The 21,816-nt window shown below is 32.9% G+C and overlaps 1 protein-coding gene across 3 annotated transcripts; it reads left to right on the plus strand.

Moving 5' to 3' along the window:
- Positions 1-269: 269 nt before the first annotated feature.
- Sec31 (COPII coat complex component secretory 31) lies at positions 270-20,675 on the plus strand. Of its 3 annotated transcripts, none has more exons than XM_085185411.1 (26): positions 270-370; positions 560-789; positions 873-1,009; positions 2,908-3,077; positions 3,406-3,488; positions 3,844-3,960; positions 5,393-5,537; positions 5,684-5,827; positions 6,099-6,251; positions 6,866-6,940; positions 7,477-7,577; positions 7,936-8,048; positions 8,385-8,464; positions 8,964-9,020; positions 9,432-9,522; positions 11,729-11,839; positions 12,764-12,958; positions 13,104-13,357; positions 13,961-14,131; positions 14,430-14,577; positions 14,973-15,041; positions 15,258-15,670; positions 17,129-17,461; positions 17,817-17,945; positions 18,450-18,521; positions 18,869-20,675. In XM_085185411.1, exons 2-26 carry the CDS (start codon positions 587-589, stop codon positions 19,052-19,054), a joined length of 3,750 nt encoding a protein of 1,249 aa, XP_085041537.1. In that variant the 5' UTR covers positions 270-370; positions 560-586; the 3' UTR covers positions 19,055-20,675. The 3 variants fall into 3 exon arrangements, with proteins under 3 accessions (XP_085041537.1, XP_085041538.1, XP_085041541.1); XM_085185412.1 differs by having other exon boundaries at positions 14,445-14,577; XM_085185415.1 differs by lacking the exon at positions 8,964-9,020.
- Positions 20,676-21,816: the final 1,141 nt, after the last annotated feature.

A 21,816-nucleotide genomic window follows, 5' to 3' on the forward strand; every position in this document is an offset into this window, starting at 1 on the left:
CATGTAATGAACTAAAATATTCAAAAAAGTCGCTAAAATTTCTATTCTATTTGTATTCTATCAAAGTCTGGCATAATTTTTTTTTGTATACTATTTCATTAAAGAGTAAGTCATTCACATTTAAAATTTACACTTATGCCTTTCATATTACACTAATTTACTAATAAAAAGACAAATAAAACAGAAATAATCTAAATTATAACAAATACGCCATACCGTATCTGCCTAATGAACTTAACATATTTTCTTCATATTTAATCTGTATTCGCAAATCACAAATGTCAACATCATCCGGTGTTACGTACAGCAGCTGTCAAAACTGAAGTATTTACGTCAGCCACGTTGGAGGTGCCAACTCGGTGTTTTTATGGTAAATAATATAATTTTACAAATAAATGTGCCAAGATTTTGTCTTAAAAATCTTCACTAGTGTTCACTAAATTATAACAGTTTTATTATATTGCCGTTAACTCTTTAATTTAGTTCAGTGACGTGTTCAAAAATCTGTGACATAATTCTGTATGTTTTTACTCCGGTGTCCTCTAAAAATTATTATTAGTTGTTTTAGTGAAGTTGGTATATCAAAATGAAGATCAAAGAGTTGAAGAGAACGGTAAACGTGAGCTGGTCGCCGGCGGAACACTATCCGTCGATGTTGGCAGCCGGTTCCGCGGCTCAGCAAGTTGATGCTTCCTTTAGTTCAAATTCTTACTTAGAACTATATTCTCTTAATTTAGAAGACCCTAGCTTCGATTTTGAAGTTAAATCCAGTATCCCAACGCAACATAAGTAAGTATATATATATTTTAGTAAGTTGATTTAAAAACTACAAAATAATAGAAGTCGTAAATATTATTTACATGTTGTTTTAGATTTCAAAAGCTCGTTTGGTCAGGTGCAGGAGTAATAGCTGGTGGTTGTGATGGGGGATTGCTTGAATTTTACAGTGCTGATAAACTCCTTAACAATGCTAGTGATGCTCTTGTCAGTAGCAGCTCCAAACATAATGGTAAGTTATATCTCTTACTAGCGGACGCGCGCAGCTTCGCTTACGTATTTAGGGGTGAATTCTAATTAACCATGAAACACGTGTTCAATGAAATATTTTTAAGTCTAAATTTCAAATTTTATAAAAATCGGTGGCGATTTAAAGATTTTTCCATACAAACTATCAACCCCTTATTTGCACCCCTAGGGGGTGAATTCTAGAAAGCCATGAAACACATGTTCAATTAAATATTTTTAAGAGTCTAAATTTCAAAATTTATAATAATCGGTGGCGTTTTAAATATTTTTCCATACAAACTTTCAACCCCTTATTTGCACCCTTAGAGGGAGAATTCTAGAAATCAATGAAACACGTGTTCAATTAAATACTTTTAAAAATCTAAATTTCAAATTTTATGAAAATCGGTGCCAATTTAATTTTTTTTCCATACAAACTTTCAACCCCTATTTCACCCCTTTAGGGTTAAAATTTTTCAAAATCCCTTCTTAGTGGATGTCCAGATTACGAAAGTAAACATCTGTCCAAATTTCACGTTTCTACGATCAGCGGTTACGGCTGTGCGTGCGTCTTACCTCAGTCAGTGAGGACAAGTCCTTTTATATATATAGATTATACTATATGTATAAAATAAAGTAACTGTTCATCATTTTTAAAGATAAAATAAAAATTTGTAATAAAACAAGAGTTGTAAATGAAATGTCCAACTAACTGATAAGACCTTGTTTGACATTATCTCATTCTGTAACTTTTAATGATTTGAGCTTTATTATCAACATTTTTACTGTGGTATGTAAATGTAAGAAGTTTATATTTTTATTAACTAATAAAAATCTATTACCAACAATATTATTTGTGTTTTAAGTATGTTTCTATAGAATGTTATATAGTGATGCAAATTTTCTAAAATTGGTAATTTTGAAAATGTTATTTTTTATATATGAAATTTTAAATCAATTATGTGTACACATACTCTTGTCATCTATTAAGTAACAGTTGTCACCATTGGGCAATATGAGTTTGACCTATTTTCTGAATGGTTAATTATGATAGTTGTAAGATGATATTTTATGTATGTGACATGCTTTAAATAATCTTTTTTAAATATGTTAAAAATTATATACAAATGCCTAAGGTACTCTAAAAACTGAAGAAGACTGTAACCTTAAGGAACAAACAGAGGCAAAACACATAGCACTCACTTATAAATAACTACCTACTAACAAGAGTTGAAAGCTTTCAACTCTGGTTAGTAGGTAGTACTAACTTATTAGCTAATTATAAATACAAATTTGATAAGCATATTTTTATGTAATGATAAATAAAAATAAATAAATTAATGCAACTTAGTAAAGGTCACTAAAGGAAGCTAGTGTTGAGTGTGTTGAGGTGCTCTGTGTACGGCTCAATTAATAAGTACTAACTTATTAGCTAATTATAAATACAAATTTGATAAGCATATTTTTATGTAATGATAAATAAAAATAAATAAATTAATGCAACTTAGTAAAGGTCACTAAAGGAAGCTAGTGTTGAGTGTGTTGAGGTGCTTTGTGTACGGTTCAATTTTTGAGACATTTCATGTTGAGTGGTGGAACTTAATACTGTGCTACCTCTGTCTACCAAAGTGAGAAGTCATAGTCTGGAATTCAGAGAAGGATAAAGTGGGTAACCTTATGACTTATCGGTTCAGGAAACTATAAGAAACTGATAAAAAAACTACTAATGTTTTAGAAAATTTACAGATATTAGAATGTAGTGATTTAAACCCAGTGCGGGTTGGAAACCTTGAAAAGCTAAATCTTATTAAAGAGAGTGTGTTAATTTTTGTCATAACATTTTGTAAAATATTGTTGAAAAAAAATTCTGCTATTGTTATTTATTCTATTCTAATCTTACAGGCCATGTGTCAGCATTAGACGTGAATCCTTATCAAAAGAATCTCCTCGCCTCCGGAGCGTCTGACAGTGAGATATTTATATGGGACTTAAACAACACATCTCAGCCGATGGCACCTGGTAATAGAAGCCAGCCATATGACCATGTACAGGGGCTGGCGTGGAATCAGCAGGTTTGTGGGTCTTTATTTCAGTTCGATTTATTTGTTACACACTGTAGGATCGCATGTTGCAAGATAGACAGAGGGAACCTGGTGATAAAAGACTGATCCCCGTGTACCGTCTAATCTTCGAGACATTGGTTGTTGATTGACGGAAAACAGTGCAGTGCATTCTAGCTTCTTCTTACTACAGTGAGGAAATTAAATTATTTGTGACCTCCAATGGGAAATAAACCAACGGCTGTTGCAATTAAAATTTTTACCTGTTAAATGATGAAAAGTTTTGAAAAAAAAATTTTACTAACAAATATGATATGTTAATCATTGAAAAATATTACAGGTACAACACATATTAGGATCGACATTTGCAACCAGATGCTTAGTGTGGGATTTGAGAAAAAATGAACCTATTATGAAATTAAGGTAAAATTATACTCATTTAAAAATACTTGCCTATGATTTTAATATTTAAATTTTATTTACTTTGACTACCTCGGAATTTAGTGGAAAGTGTGTGGAAGGGAAGAGTGTCTGTCCAAAAAATAAACGACGCAATTATAGTCCTATGGAAGATTTATAAAAGTGGCATAGAGCTTTCTCTAAATATTACTTTGCAGCACCAAATTAAAATAATTAGGTCTAAATCCTGATAATAATCCTATAGCCTTATGTATGTGTTTTTATTTTATTTATATTAAAATATAATCAGTTCTTGGGTATTATTTATATATGTATTATCTATCATATATATTTGATAATAATCTAATAACATTCCCAGTGACTCCCAGTCCCGCACCCGTTGGCGTGCGCTGGCCTGGCACCCATCAGTCGCCACGCAGCTGTGCATCGCGTCAGAGGACGACCAGGCGCCTGTCATACAGCTGTGGGACTTGAGGTATTATATTTGTTAGTTTTTTTAGGATTGCGCTCTATCCCTCGTATAGTTGGGTAGGTAAAAGTGATATAATTTTAAGCATTAGCGTATCTAGATAGATTTTTGAACAGAGTTGTATTTTAATTTTTCGGGGCAAATTTTCTTTCGGGTATTAGTTCAGGAAAACTATACATTTATGGTTAAATCCTTAAAAATAATATTCTTAAAAGGAGAGCAAAATAAAGTGAGGTATTAAATGAAAAGGCTCTGGGTAAGTTAAGCCTGAATTTCAGAAAATTTTTTGTCGGAACCCTCGGTGGACGAACCCTCGCGCTTGTCCGGTTTTTTTATAGTTGGGTAGGCAGAAGTTTTTTTTTTTCTTTGAATACGTAGGCAGAAGTAACATAGTATAAAACATTAGCAGATATAGATATTACTGAGGTGGACACCAGCCTATTCTAAGTGGGCGCAGATCACCTAACCCCCAGAACTAGTCATTTTTATAAAGTACAGTATGTTCGACGTGTCGTGGACGCATTGCATTTATGTTTTTTTAATTATAGGATTTTTCTACAACACAGTATAATAATAATAATAATAATAAAGCCTTATTTTCCTATAAACATTATATTGTACATATTTAACAGAATTTACAAAAATAATTAAAGTTTACAGTAACTTATACTACTTATTACTATATTCCTTATTTTTTTTATTTTGCTTCTATATATGTATATGTTTCTCTCTCTTTTGTTTAAAGAGAGAAACATATAGAGTATAGGCCTCCTCCATTTTTCTCCATGTCTTACTATCCTGTGCTAGTCTTAACCAGTTTTTCCCTGCAATGGACACTATGTCATCTGCCCATCGCTTTTGTGGTCTGCCCACTTTTCTTCTTCCTTGTGGGCCGACCCATTTAGTGGCTTTGAGAGTCCATCGCTGGTCAGTGCATCTCGCGACGTGGCCAGCCCAGCCCCATTTTAATCTTAATGTTTTATGCAATGCATCGGTCACTTTTGTCTGTTTTCTTATATCTTCACTTTTAATCTTTTCAATTTTTCTTAGGTGTAATATGCTCCTTTCCATTGCTCGCTGACAAGTTTTTATTTTGTTCTTTGTTTTGCTTGTTACTGTCCACGTTTGGGAGCCATAGGTCAAGCAGGGGAGAATATAAATGTCCATGATGATTTTTTTCATATTCAATTCATAGTTGCCTTTTAGTATTTCCTTATGGGCCCAGTACTTTTTCCAGGTGCACGTGATTCGTCTGTTCACCTCGTCTTCGTTATTTATTGTAAGAAATGAAACTTGCTTTCCTAAGTATAAATATTGCTCTACATACAACAAAGTATAATAATCCTAAAATCTAATTTGCTCAGTCATCTACAGCTACCTTCAGAACGACCAATACTAGTAAACTGTGGTATAATCATATTTTTTTCTTATTTCTTAGGCTAGCAGCGTCCCCCCTAGCGACCTTGGAGGGCCACAACTCGGGCGTCCTGTCTCTGTCGTGGAGTCGACACGACGATGACCTGCTGCTGTCTGCAGGGAAGGATGGCAGGTTGCTGGCGTGGAACCCTAATAACACTAGACCTGTAAGTTTTTTTTGTATTTCGTTTATTAATATAGATATTTTATTAATAAAAATATTTCTAAAAAAGTATTTTTTTTACTTAGCATGTAATGATACTTTTAAAATATAAAAAAATAGATATTTATTTCATTTTTATAAATTTTCCAGGGTGGTGAGATAGTATCGGAGGTCAGTCGTCAGTCAGCCTGGATATTAGAGGTGTCGTGGAGTCCCCGCGAGGCCGGCCTGCTGGCGGCCGCCGGATTCGATCATTCACTGACAGTGCATTCACTGTTGCCAAGTGGTACTAGTGTAAGTTGTTTTTTTTTCTTTCTCTATTGAAGCAGTCCTGACGCAAAGCCACATAATGGGGCTGTATACTTGACGGTTATGAGTTCGTTTCTCACTCGGAGAAAGTAATTGTTTAATATTTTTATTTATTCCCTCTGGTATCAAAACGAAGTAAATAAATATTCTATCAAAAACAAGTAAAAATCTAAATTACATCAAAATAAAAAAATATAATCTATTTAATGCCTATATATATATTTAATGTCTTTTAATAATATATTTTTCTATACAGAAACCGGCCACAACCTCCAACATACTGGACTCATTCGACGGCGTGGAGGGTTTGGGTTCACTTCCCGCGCTGCAGCCGGCGCCCGTGGTCGCGCACAGTCAGCCCACGCGCGCACCCAAGTGGTTGCGCAAACCAGTGGGAGGGAGGTTTGCAGTATGTTGTTCATATAAATTTTCAATAATTTATTTATATTTTCTAATATATAAAAAATATATATATTTTTTATTATACTTTCGAACTGCATCGCAAAAATGTACGAACGACAAAATATGAATTTAGTATGTTTATACCTTAAGTTAACGATATTTGATGTTATCATCAGTACAAGAGTTGTAGGCCGGTTGTGAAAAAACAGTATTAACTGGTTTACGTCAAGCAAGCGACGTCACACACTACTATATATAATAATAATAATAAAAAACTATTACCATGAAATACATATACAATTTTACAAAAATAGGTAATTATTACAATTTCAACTCTAGCATCACTATTTTCAGTTACACTTCAGAAAACTTGCTTCCTGAGATGTTGAGCGGGTGCAAATGAAAAAAAGGACACCAACCGTTCCATTTTGCTTTAAAAAAAAATAAATCTATATTTAAAGTTACTTTACAATCATTTGAACAAAAAAAACAACAAAGAAGATAGAGAAATCCTTCTATCTGTGTGTGTATGTATGTGAGCGTGCATGCACGTGCGCGCGCGTGTGTGTTTGTGTTATATTGTACTATTCGTTAGAAAGTAATGAATTTATTATATTTCAGTTTGGCGGTAAATTGGTGACATTTGAGAAATGTTCTCAAGAAGCTGGTTCTCAGAAACTTGTACATATTAGTCAGGTAATAACAAAAAATATAATATTTTAAATTATTTCTTACTAACTACATTTTCTTCTATAGTAAATGGTTTTAAAAGTTACTACTAAACTACTATTGTAAAAGTTTTTTGGAGTTTATTAATTTTGAGCAAACAAAGAGAGTAGGAGTTGAAAATGATTAATTCTCCTATTATTTAATTTTAAACCTGAATTTTTTTTCGCATAATTTGAAACTTTTTTTTATATTATTATTCATTTATAAGTTGATACTCAGGGGCCCAGTAATCTGTCGTTGACACAATTTTATAGGATTTATCTTATTGATACATAATAATATATTGTAATTAGTTAATAAAACTTGGAATGCAATGGCAGGCAGCAACGGGTAATGCCTCCAGAATTTGGCGAAAAGTATGGAACAGAAGTGTGAAGTGTCTTAATCGAAACAGAGTTTCTTAACACTAGGTTTCCAGGTTGCTTCCGCCTACCCTGCTACGTGCGATACAGCGTGACAACTAACAAAAGTTAAACTTTCCTTAATATGTGTTATGTTTATAGGTAGTCAGTGAGCCAGATATAGTAGAAAAAGCTTCCGAGTTAGATAATGTGATTGCATTAACACAAAGTCGGGAACCCGGAGCTGCTGAGAAACTAGCGGAGTGAGTGCTGTTTGCATATATATTTCTATTTTAATGAGAATAATAATAACAAATGTCCTTTGTGCCGGTACATACAAGAAGTACCTTTTGTGAGAAAAGGTACTATTGTGGTTATTTATGAAAGTAGGAGAAGAACCCAAAACGATGATTTTGGACCAATAGGTCCATCCACGGTCCTGTTTGTATGTATGTTTGTGCACGCTGATCAATTAAACAGCTTAATCTATTTAAATTAAATTGTCGTTTGTTTTATTTCAATCTGTCCATAAATAAGTTAATACTTTTCTACGCAGATGAATCCTTTTCCCAATATTTCTGCCATCAGGAAAAAATAATTATATCGTTTTAATGTTTTCAGATACTGTCGTGCTAAAGGCGACGCGTCGTCCGACCAACACGAGCGCTACATGTGGTTCTTTTTGCGCTCGAGCTTCTTACCTAGCTTTAGAGAGGATGTACTTAATATGCTAGGTTATTAAGTCTTTTTATTTAAAATGAATATAGGTTTTATTAACAATACCTTTCACATCAGTCGTCGCCTCGCTCTATTTCCAATAAGGCAAAGTGCAGAATTTTTATATAAATTGTAACCTATATGTTATTCTGATCTGTAAGCAATTTTACTGTAAAGTTTCATTTAAATCGTCGTTTCTGTGTGAAAATGGAATAAATTTTTATCGCCACAAATTTTCACCTTTATAATATTAGTAACAAGTAATATGACATGACAGTAAGATAGCGTATGGTGCGTTTATTGTACATATTATATTTAACATTGTATTAAAGGAAATAATAATTTTTATTAAGGCTTCAAACAAGACGACGTGCCGTCCAAATTTAAAGGTCAGTCTACAGAACGTGCCCCGGACGCAGTTGGATTAAGCAGGGTGAGTTTTTTAATTCTATATAGAATACTATTTGTTATTAATAATGTTTTAGTATTTTTTTTCATTTTTGTTCTCCAGTTTGTGTTATCTCTTCTCATAGCTTTCTCTTTCTATTGTTCTTTTAACTACTAATTTTAGTTTTTAATTATTTTTATTTAACATTATTTTGAATATGATGTTAATCTTTATTTTGTAAAATAATATAACTAAAAGTATACTAAAATATTAAATTTTCATTAATATTTTTAGGTTTCTTATCTTAACTATAACATAAAATCTAGTTGTATTAATGAGCTTTATGTCACAAAAAACATAGCAAACGTATTAGAACCTTCATCTTTTTGAAGTCGGTTAGATATTAATATAGTAATCTTTCTATATTAATATGGTAATTTATCTTATTTGTATGTTTCATTTTACTAAAAAAAACTCACCGCGACTAATTTTTTCACAATATGCCACTAATTTTTCATATCTCCTTTGATCACTATTTATTTAGGGTGAGAGCACTGAGACTGAAGCGGAACTGTCCACAGACACAAGTACTGATCTATCTGTAAGTTATTATACATAAGTAAATAATATAATTGTCCATTAACTGCATGTATGTCATGTGAACTTAAGAAATAGTATTTGTAATTGAATCTTAGAATAGGTGTTTATACATTTTTTTTACAAAATCAAACATTATGGTTATTTTGAGTTAAATCACAAATTCTACGCATATATGCATAATATTTTGTTGAGAAAAGTACCTATATTAATAACTTAAGCTATTTAATGTTTCTATGGCTATTGTCCTTTTATTCAAAAGAAATGTTTTGATTTTACTTCAGCGTTACATTTATTTATTATACCATAAAAAAGGGATCACGACTTTTTTGTATAGATAAGAAATACAAAAAAGTAATGAAGAAGAAATAAAAATAACTTTTTTGTGTATACATTTGTTATGTGTTTTTTATAGGATGCGCAAACTTTGATCGAGAGAAAAATGGCGAATGTGGAATTGGACTCGTCGTCGTTTGCGGCTAATATTGTTATACCTAATGGAGATGGTATGCCACTTTATTTAAATACATCATAAATTACATTATAAAATATGGTATACCAAATTCTATAACAAATTGAATTAGGATTTTTCAAGGAGTGTCACTCCTTGATTTTTGTCTAAGTGTTTTAGCTGAAGGAAGAATATTTCTTTTCTTATCTATATTTTTTCTTACTGCTTGAATGTGTGAAATAGGGAAGTGATTTTAAGGACAAATGTACAGTTAATTTTTTGTATAATTCATTGGGTTAGATCGTGTTAGATCTTACTTAGAGTATGTCTCGGCTGTCTGGAACTCACAGTATGATAAATATGAATTTGCGCGCGTGCGTGCGTGTGTGTGCGAAAAAAATTATCAAAACACTTAAAAAATACTATCAAAAATTGTCTTGTACAAAACATTTTTGGCATAAAACAACTATTTTAGCGATAAAGATATATTTCACAACAATATTAAATAATTTTCACGTAAAATTTTTGACAAAATTCACATGAAATGAAAATGTTAACCTTGTTAATAAGAAATAAGTTTTGACGTGAACAAATGAACTTACAGTGGGTAAAAAAAGTATTTGCACACCCTAATTTTTTGATGTTACATCTACAAAAAAACAGAATGCTTTTAGTTAATTATTGTATTTAATAGCTTAATCTATATATATTTCGAATTGGTTAATAAAATTTCTCAGAAAATAGAAATTAGAGAATGAGACGGTATAAACACATATTTTAAAGTCAAATAAGTATTTGCACACCATCCGCCTTGTACGTATTTTGTAAAAAAAATCAATAATAAATGAAAGAAAAAACACTTAATATTTTGTGTGCATTCCATTAGCATCAATGATGGCTTGCAATCGGCATCGATTCCAATAATTTGGATGTTGTTTAATCGAGATTTGAGCCCATTTCTCCACCAAAGCACTCTTTAAATCATTTTTATTTCAAAAAAATCATTTTCCTCAAATCTTTATCCAGCAGATGCCATGAATTTTCAATTGGGTGGATGTCTGGCGTTTATGGCGGAGTTTTCGGCATATTACGGACATTGTATATCACCCATTCCTTAGGTTTTCATAGCTGTATGCTTAGGATCATTGTCCTACTGAAAGTAGTATGTTTCACTTACGCCTAATTTCGATGGACTGCAAGACAAAATATCGCGGAACACTTTACCGTAATCTACTGCTTTCATTATTCCTTCGATAAAAGCCAAGTTTTCCACACCATTTGCTGTCATGCAGCTTCAAACCATCACAAGACCACCGCCGTGTTTGACTGTACGCTTGCGCCACACAAATGTTAGTCTGTCCGTTCCAAAAAGATAAAATTTGCTTTCGTCAGAAAAAAATAAAATTGTACCAAAATTCTAAAGGGGTATTTAAGTATTCTTTCGCGAAAGTTAGTCTTTTTGCTATATTGGCATCACTTATGAAAGAATTTTTCCTCGCTGATCTGCTACGAAGACCACCATTACCCAGTACGTTTCTTACAGTTTGGGCACAGACAACCTTACCTGGACTTGACGCAATATCATTTGCTAAGCTTTGAGCGCTTGTAAATAGGTTATTTTGTACCGATTTTAAAATTTGTCGCTTTTCTCTCGTACTGAGCTTCTTCGAAAGAACGGACCTTTCTTTATTTTCGACACTACCCATTTCTTCTGGGTTTTTTATAATTTACTACACAGTCGAGTAATTTAACTTTAAATTTGACCCGATTTGGCGATAACTTCAATCTTCATTACGGAGTAAAATATTTTCTTCACGCGTCGATAACGACAGTTCAAATTCTTTCGGCATATTGGCTTCAAGATTTTTCTGAACACTAAACAAATGTCTTGTTATTAGGATACGTTTCCCGATGTTCACATGTATACATACAATGTTCACATTTTACCTAAAGTGACAAAATGTCGCGGGAATAACATTGTATCTAGGGAATGGTTGGTGTGCAAATACTTATTTGACTTTAAAAAAGGTGTTTTTACCATCTAATTTTTTTATTTCTGTTTTCTAAGAATTTTTAATAATCAATTCTAAATATATATAGATAAAGCTATTAAATACAATAATTAACTGAAATCATTCAGTTGTTTTTCTAGGTGTAACTTCAAAAAAATTAGGTGTGCAAATACTTTTTTTACCCACTGTACATTGACATCTATAATATTAGTATGGTAAGAAGGATTAATAAAACAATTTCGTTTTCAGATAATAACAGTTCAATATGTCGCGCCCTCGTCACCGGTAACTTCGAGGAGGCGGTCGACCTTTGCATAGAGGGCGGGAGGGTCGCCGACGCACTCGTTATAGCTTCCTTGGGTAATATATCTGTCTATAGAGTGAGTGGGCGCGTGCGCGTGCGTGTGTGTGAATTAATAATAAATACAAAGAATATCATGGTTTGTTTTATTATCAGAGGGACGTAAATAATTGTGTTAGAAACAGTTACTAGCTTCTATTATAATGATTTCAAAAGCAAGTGGTCTTTATGTAGTACAATAATCACTCCCAAAAATCGCCATTTCCACTATTTATTTCATAATAAAAAGCTAAAAAGTAAATAAAATGGTATATTTGGGAAGTATGTTCAGTAGAGATGGAAGATAAGATATGGTTGTGGAAAGGCGTATTGCTGCCGGTAACAGGGTTAACGGAGCCTTAGTTGCATTGATGAGATGGCGAAACGTCAGCACAGCTGCGCGTTTGGCCGTACACAATGCAGTGTTGGTACCGACGCTGTTATACAGCAGCGAAACGTGAGTATTACAGAAAAAAAATGCCAAAAATATGAATGCCGTGGAAATGCGATCTCTTCGTAGGATGTACGGAGTCAGCCTAGCTGATCGAATCCGTAATGAAGAGATATACAGAATAGCAGGTACTTGCGAGGATGTCATGGTGAGAATGTAGAAGAATGTGCTCAGTTGATTTGGGCACGTCGAACGAACGAGTGATGAAAAAATGGCAAAAAAAATCTATGACGGAAAAGTGGGCGGTAAGAGAGGTAGACCTCGGTTGACCTTCGAAAATGCAGTATCAAAGATACTTGAGAAAGGCCATGTAAAAAGCATGAGAATCCCCCGAACAGCATGTATGAATAGGTAGGTTGATGACAGTGGACGAGGCGAAAGAGGTATGTAGAGACTGTAGCGATTGGTGCTCCGTTTTCAATAAAGCGTGAAGTTATATAATAAGCTGTTTCTTGTTCTGCCACATATTAATAATACATTTCAATCCCAACAGGTGGTCCCGAACTAGTCCAAAAAGCCCAGAACCATCACTTCCAGTCCACCCGCTCGGAGCCCGTGTCTCTGGTTGCGGGTGCCATATCGCGTGCGTCGTGGGGCGCGTTGGTGCGTAGTGCCGCGCCCGCGTGCTGGCCGCGCACGCTGGCTGCGTTGTTGCGCCACGCCGGAGAGCCCCCGCACGCCTACTGCGGTACGTCACACGGCACTCGGTACACGTACGCGTCGCCGCTGCCCTATATTTGTTAAATTTATAGAAATCCAAATTATCAGATAAAACAAACTCTATTTTTATCTTGTTTTATGGTAAATAAAATTAAAAATTTATAAACAAACAGATATGCTGGGAGATAAGCTATCAGAAGAATCTGACCCACAACTACGACAAGCTGCCTCCCTCTGCTATGTTTGTGCTGCTAACGCCGACGCACTGGCAGTTAGAGCATTACATGCAAGTGCTGCTGCTAGTGCTGACAGTGCTGATGTCGATGCCAGTGCTGCTGCAAATGCTAAACTTGCTGCTTTAGCGCAAGGTGTGGAGTTAGCGTTGTTGGTGCGTTCTGCTGCAGCTGTTCGAGGATTGTCTGTGCAGGTTTGTTGGTTTTTTAGTTTTAGTTGTAGTTTTTATTAATGTAATTGTAGTTTTGTTTTGTAGGTCAAAGTTGCTTTTAATACTGCATTTTTTTAATATAATAATGTTTGTGATTGGAATATAGTTCATTTTGAAGTTGGGACAGTGAAGTTAAGAATCAAAATGTAATTAAAAAATTGACAAGAATAAATAAAAGTTAAATTTATTTAAATGATTTAATTTAAACGTGTTAAAGTATAAAAGATTTAATTACTTGAAATTCAAATGGATTATTACATCTTTTTAATAAATTGTTTAATATCCAAACCAACCTTGAGTTTTCTTAGGGTTGGTTTGATTATTAATCGATTCAAACTATAAATTACTCTTATTGTACTTTTTTTTAATAAATTACTTAATATATAAATAGTTTCTCTACAATATTATAATATATATATATATATATATATATATATATGTATGTGTGAAACCATCGCGGAGCAGCCTCTGACTAAATACAATTGTTGCCAGTTCTATCCCCATATCTCCCAATAGATGAAGTGTAGTAGAGGCAGTGTAGAATGGAGTGGAATTTTTTTCACATATTTATATAATTTGTTACAGCAACAAAATAGCCAAGTAGACGCTCTACTAACACAATACGCGTCCCGTCTCGCGGCTCAGGGCTGTCTCCGGAGCGCACTCTCGGTGCTGCAGGGCTCCGCCACTGATCTCGCGTCGCGTGTGGCGAGGGCTCTCGGGGAGCCCCAGACGTCAGGACACGCCGGATTTAGGGTATGTTGACATAACATGTTCTTTTTTATATGGTTTTAGAAAATATTAATCATCTATCTATCTGACTGTAGACGGACTGATTGCGGATTCGATTCACATTCGGGTGAATAAATATCTTTATAACCTCACTTTGGTGAGGTTGTTGAATTCCGCGAATCAACAACGGCTTGTTAACAACGTGAATATAATAAAACATTTGTGCAGCTAGAAATGGATAAATAGTTTTATGATTTATATAATAATATTTAAAATATACAAATAAAGTTACTAAATAGGTTAACATAAATGTTTATTACAGCATCCACACCAACAGCAGCACCATCAGCATCATCAGCAGCAGCACTCTCAACAGCAGCAGCACGTACAGCATTCATCACGTTCGCGTACAGTGAGCTCGCACTCCCAGAGGCAATATGGAGGACAAAGTGATAATAGTTATAATGCTGGTAATGTTTTTCTGTTTAGTCTTCAGGTGGACTGATTGTGGGTTTGATTATTATTTTGGATTATAAATGAGTAATAGTGGAGAGTGGTTTAGTTTATCACTACATAATTTTAGTTTGCCATGTAAAATCTAAAAAAATATGTGAAAAACTATGATTATTTGTATATAAATTATGTTTATGCCACTCAAAATAAAGATTGGATTTAAATTATTTTGATTTCCCTGATTTAGTAGATAAAGTACGGCGTTGAGTACCACCATTCCACACACAATGTCTCTAAATACGGAAAGCGGGAAACGGAGTGTTTTAACAATTGATTCATATTATTACCCTGCAATATGCGGGATGCAACGTGAAGTCATTTAATTTTATTATATTTTATAATTTATTTTCAGCACCTGCCCAAGAAGTTCCTAACTGGGCGGCCGCTCCACCTCGACCCCCCAGCGTTGCCTCGCAGTCTGGTAAATTATATTACTCAATACGTAATAATCCTTATATTTTAGATGTAGGATACAGGATTTCTTGTTAAATTTTTTTTTCATTTAAACACTTCTTTGAAGTTAAAAAAAATCGAAAGTAATAATCGTTATTAGAATGATTGGTTGAGTCCATTGTTAAAACAAAGTTAGCAAAACAAACGCACACTTAATTTAATTCTAATTTTTTTACATCTACAGGTGGTATAACAAGCAGATCTAAATACAAAGTCGATCCCTCCGTACAATCAGCTCCTTCATACAATCAGTACAGTTTCAATAATCCCATACAAAATCAACCCTCTTACGGCTATAACAGCCCTTATCCCGATCAATATAACGCTTCAAGCGTACCAAGTCATAACTTCGCACCAATCAATCAACCAAATCCAATTAATCCGTTAAACCCCGTTCCGGTGAATCCATTAAATCCTGTCCCGTTAAATCCAATAAACCCCGTCCCGTTGAATCCGTTAGCTCCCGCTCCGTTGAATCCGGTGAATCAAATAAATCCGGCCGTTAATGGAAATTATTATGGACAAGAAGCAACTCCGGCAGTGAAGCCGGCTGCTCCAGGATGGAACGATCCTCCCATGATGACTGCTAAACCTAAGGTTTGTTTATTGTTGTACTATTTTTTTTAGCTTTATGCTGTATCTCGTATTGAGCACGGTTGCCAGAGGAAATCTAATGTTAAAACACGACATTCCTCGCTCTCGGGTTAATTTTCGTGCTGTTGCGTGTTGAATAGAACAGAACTCAACGCCGAGCTTTGTCTTCTTACTCGTAAGAAGTTACTTGTCGTTAGAGGAAATGAAAATGATTATTCCCCCAAATTGAACCCACAACCTTTGCGTTTGCAGTTGGACGCTGTTCCGGTGTACCGCTAAGCCCCGACGGGCCTTGTCGGATACGGCTTATAATATATGCTGGTAGTTTTTAATTGTCTTTCTTCTAAATATTAATGATTTAGCATATTAAATTACTTTTAAGGTGTTTTTTAAAATTGGGAGTAATTTATAAATGATGTTTGTAATGGTATTTTTTCATGATCAAATTAATTTAAATTATAGCCTTTGAAATATTGCAAAAATGAGTAAATAACAATTTTATTGACGATATTTTAAAAAAGAAAAACTAATTTTGTTAAAATATTCTTGCGGAAATACTACTGATAGTCTAAAAATGTTATTTATAGGAAAAATATATAATTCAGTTGGTACAGCCTTTCGTGAATTAATTATTCTACATGAGTTCTATGTTTGATTTTTAAAAGTATTATCACTATATAGCAATTTGGTCACGAGGATATGTGTCCATTCCACGCCGGTACAAGACAATGGAATCAAATAATAGAGCACAGACATGAGGTATAAATGTTTAAAGAATGATATGACACTCTGTAAACTGTAAAGCATGACAGTTTGACAGTTATTTAATAAAAGTTTAAAACTGTAAAAAATAATACTGAAAAAATGTTTTTCTTTTCTTTCTTTGCCAGTTTGACTAAAATTGTAAACTGTAAACAAAAATTACAGAAAAAAATGTTTGTGTTTCTCCTTGATAAACGTTTTCACTAACAGTTTTTGTATTTGTATTTTTTGTGCATTTTTAGTTAGAATTAAGTGAAGTAGTAGTAAGAATCATTATGTTATATAAATTTGTAATGAAAGATTTCGTTAATTAGTTAAAGTATCCTCATTCTTTTATTACCGTTTCAATCTTCGCTTGTTTAATATTACATACATAATTATAACGCATAAAACTAATGTTCATATGTATTCAGACAGTAAGGTACATTTTAAATTAGAAACAAATGTATCTTGTGAATTGTTTTAAAAATTCCTTTTTTAGTTTGGATTAAATATTATTTTGATTTTGAAAAATTGTTAAAAAAACCAAACACAAAGACAATAAAGGGCAAAGATGCAAATAAACACTGGAAATGGGAAAAATACAAATAATAGCAAATATTTATATACGATATGTAAAAAATATCCAATTACATATTTTCTTTCTCTCACCAAAAAAACTCTTGCTCAAAAAAAAGTAATAAGCCCATCAATCCACAGCCAAAACCAGAGGTCCAACAACAAGCACCAATAACTCATCCATTATTCGGAGTAGAACCTCCTCAACACGTGCCCCTCGTACCTACACAGTATCCTGGACAAAATCAGTTCCCTGGTCAAAATCAATACCCAGGGCAGCAAAATCAATATCCAGGGCAACAAAATCAATACCCAGGTCAAATAGGGCAACCAGCACAGTTCCCTGGACAGCAGAATCAATATCCTGGACAAGTGGGACAGTTCCCTGGACAGCAGGGACAGTATCCTGGCCAATATCAAGAGCAGTACCCGGGACAATATCCACCTGGACAACAGCCTGGTTATCCGCAACAGGTATGGAATTGTGGAGTTAGATGTCTTACTTAATTTTTAAACACTATTATTGTTATTTATTTTGTTTTGAGTTTAGATTTTTGAATTTTAGAGGTTTGGGATATAATTTACTTTAGAAGATATTTTAAATGTTGATATAACACCAAATGTTCGATTTTTGTGAATTATTATCGAAATTATAGTAATTATCTTACGAATTTCATAAAAATAACAATTTTGGACCAAAAATAGTTTGGTTTTCGGTAATTCACATTAAGAAATATTGATATTTTATCTTTGGAACTTAAATCTCCTATGTAAAGAAAATAGTCAATATTTATTATTTCTTTCTATAATCTATTTATACAATCCTTAGGTGGAAAGCCCCGCTCCTGTAGAAGCACCAGCGCCGATACAAAAAGGACCAATACCGGAACACCACGCAATATTACAGACAGTGTTTGATGATCTACGTAATGCTTGTTCTGAGAGGGCTGTTAATGTGGTAATGCATACATACATACATATAAGTATATATACATATACATACATATATCTCGCATTCATCCTGCCTAGTCTGATAGAATACATTAGGAGTCTAGGGTTAACTTACTTCGTTCTGACTTCCCAATTTCAAGACATTGTGTGCTGAGTGGAACATTATTGAGCGTTATGTCTATATGAGTTGAGAGAAGAATAAGAATTATTTGCTTCACTTCTGTGGGAATCAAACCCACAACGATTTCATTTAAACGTTGTGCCGTGATGCCAAACATCTCATCAACAACAAGCAAAGCCACCACCTTACCTACCTACCTTAATATATAATGAAATATAATGATACTATAATATATCATTAAATATAATTCCAAGTAAGTTTTTAGTTCCTGAAAAGTACCTCCAGATAGATGAGTTTTTGACAATACTGACATTGTTTTTTTTTAGTTTTGTAATTATTAGTTGTCTTCTTCTTCTAGTCTTGTCATTCATAAAGTTTCTTTATTTTTAGCAAATGAAAAGAAAGCTTGAAGATGTTCAAAGAAAACTTGAAACTCTATACGACATGCTTCGCGAGAACAGAGTAAGATATGTATTTTTAATTTTAAATATGAATAAATTTTATAAACATATAAAAATACTTTTTAAGGCTACAAAACAATAATTACTGTAATTTTTAGGTTTAATAATATTCACATAAAATTAAAAAGGTTTTCAGCAAACTGATATAATATATTTAGCTTTACCTTGTATCGCATATATAGAAGGTGGGCAAAGGGAGCCACTTTCCAAACAGAGCGGACCACTTTGGGTCACTGCGTCAATACTGCCCTTAATTTTCTATATAATAATTCTCATCTCATTAATTATTCGAAGTAATAAAACAGTTAAATTAATTTTCTAATGAATGAAATATTTTCTTTCTCCTAGCTATCAGAGACCGCACTCTCCTCTCTCCACTCGTGCGTACAGTGCGCGCAAGCAGGTGACAACGAGAGCGCCCTACAAGTGGTGACCGCCCTCGCCACGGGCCCAGATTTCTCTGCCGTAGCATCTTTCTTACCTGGACTTAAAATATTATTCCTCTTAGCTGCCCAATTGCAAGTCCGAAGTTAACGGATTTAACGGTTTTAAGGGATTTAATGGATTGGATTTATTTGATTTATTCAATTGATTGGTTTTTTAATGTTGACGAGTTGATTGGATTATTTTTTTTGTTGAATTTCTTACCGTGTTTGATTTTATTTAGCTTATTTTTCTTCAGTGTAATAAAACATGACAAGTGGAATAATCAAACACACCTATTCATACTCTTCTTTTTCTTCTTAATGTGTAATTGTGCACAATAAAGTGTAAATAAATAAATAAATAAATAAAGAAACTATTTCATATAAAAATTATTTTTAAATAAGAATTAAATTTTTATAATTATTATATTGATTAATCAAATAACTCGTTAGCATTACATAACACGATATCCAATTAATTGGATAATTAATTTGTTGTAATCATGCCTTTATAGACAGAGACCTCCGTTTATGTTATTGATAAATGATATATTTTTTAATTATAGTTAATATTTTATATAAGTTGATGAATACTTTTGGATAAACTTATAAATTTTAATTTGAATAAAACATAGTAGCATTAATATTATTATTACACTTTGTAATACTAAATACATTACTTATAGTAGTAATATAACACTTAACTGACATTAAATCGGTTTAAACAAATTTATGCTTCTGAATGTAACTCTTTTCTCAATTATTTGCATTTCTTTTAGTATATATCGCAAATAAAATTACAGCTACCTTTAATACAATATTATACCTTCATTTATATTTCTTTCGATAAATAATAGGTAAGAAGTAGAAATAAAGAAAAATTATTTCCCAGAGCGAGAATCAAATTCACAACAGTTGCGTTTAGTCATATGTTGCCTCACTGCGTCGTTACGGCTTCTATAGAAATATATATTATATTTTTTGTACGTCGAGTACAAATATATTTAATTAACTTCACGCTGTATCTTCACGCAGCAGGGTAGGTAGAGGGAACCTTGTGTTAAGACACTCCAATGCTACTATTTTTTTTTAAATTAATTGCATATATTAATAACTGACTCTGATCCTTCTTTAACCTCATATAATGCTTATAATTGATGTAATATTATTAATAGTTTTACGTGACTACTTTGCATGTTTGAATAATTTATGTTAAAATATTTTAAATGAAATATATTATTTTATTTTTATTTACGATTTTTTCCAACTATCCTATAAGTGCTCGTTAAGTTACTGATAAATTTGTTGCGTTATTAGGTTTTTTAATAAAATTATTAAGTGGCGTTTTAAGATTTGAAACTATATCTAATTTATGTGTATAAAAATTATAATCATCGAAAAAACTAACAAGTACTTATCAGTTATTTAAAAATATTAAATGTATCCTTTTTCATGTTTGGTAAAATGATAATAAATATGAGGATGTATCTGGCTTGACCTTAAGTATGTTAGAATAAAACAAGATATTTCAATGTGTTTCTTTATTTATGATTGATTAAAACGAAGGTAACAAAAATTTTATAGAATTATTTAATAGTTAATGCTTCTGACTTATCCAAAGAAATTAACGAATATTGGAATTTGTATTAGAAGTGTGAATGGTGGGCTAATGTACATGTAAGTTGTATTAAATAAATATATTATATGTTTATATATTAAATTAAACAATACTTAGTTGTTTTATTTAATTTGTTTTAGCTGTTAAGGAAAAAGATGTTTTTTTTTTCACTTTACACTGTATCCATAACACCCTGTTATGCACCCTGCAGAGAGAACCTAAAGATTTCTAAACCTGTCATAAAGGACACTCCGTCGCCATTAAGACATTTCTGTTCCCCACCCTCAGCCGAATTCTGGAGGCATTGCGTGGCGGAAATAAGAAGTTACAAGTTTTTTTGAACGTCAATTAATTTATTGATTTACCATAAGAAATGTTTTCTAATGATTTGGAGACCGACTTAGTTCAAGCATTCATTTCCAAAATCACGTTTCTTCCATTAATAATTCTTAGGAGTTTGGTAGAAACAGATTCTATGTTGTGGTAGGGTCTGAATTCGTTTCTACCACTAGATAGTCGTGTCTAATAAAATGTGGGAATCCCCTAAACAAGTAGGGCTTAACAATCATTGACATCTATTTATTGAACTCTTGATATACTTTTAATTTTATATGTTATAAGAAAGTAAAACGGAAATCAAAATTAAACGTCAATAATATTTTTTTTCCCAAGACAAAGGCTTTATACAACATTTTAAAATGTCTTGCCAAAAATATGGCCTTATTTCAACACATTTATACACTTAACAAGTATTAATGTAAAAATAAAGTGTAGTGAACAAAGTAGTGAAGTCAATAAACGAGCGATGCGTCCATTACGCTGACTCTTACATTAAATACAACAGCAATTATCAGAACGATCGTTTGAATGCTTTGGATCGTTGTTTAGTTATACGACACGGGGACGATACGATCAAAAGTTTCAATGGTTTCTTCCTAACAGAGTGAAATTAGTGTTAAAACATTCTAATGTCTATTTTCCGTCATTGAGTGAAGTTGACTTTGCCTCTTGAGTGGCGGAACTCAACGCCACGGTTTGTCTACTATAACAGGTAGCTACTCTGCTATAAACATATTAAATAGAGATATAGAGCTTTGCGCTTTTTTCTACATTGTGTCGGTGAGCAGAGACCCCTTCTGCTCTATTTTCGCTTCCTTCTACTCTATTTTCGAGACATTGTGTGCTACGTAATGGATATTAAAACCGCGCTTTGTCTACCAGAATGAAATAATTACTGTTCCGAGGATTGATTC

The sequence above is a fragment of the Heliconius melpomene genome, chromosome 5 (genome assembly GCF_056956725.1).
Source record: "Heliconius melpomene rosina isolate 202511_hmr_F chromosome 5, ASM5695672v1, whole genome shotgun sequence".
Lineage (NCBI taxonomy): Eukaryota > Metazoa > Arthropoda > Insecta > Lepidoptera > Nymphalidae > Heliconius > Heliconius melpomene.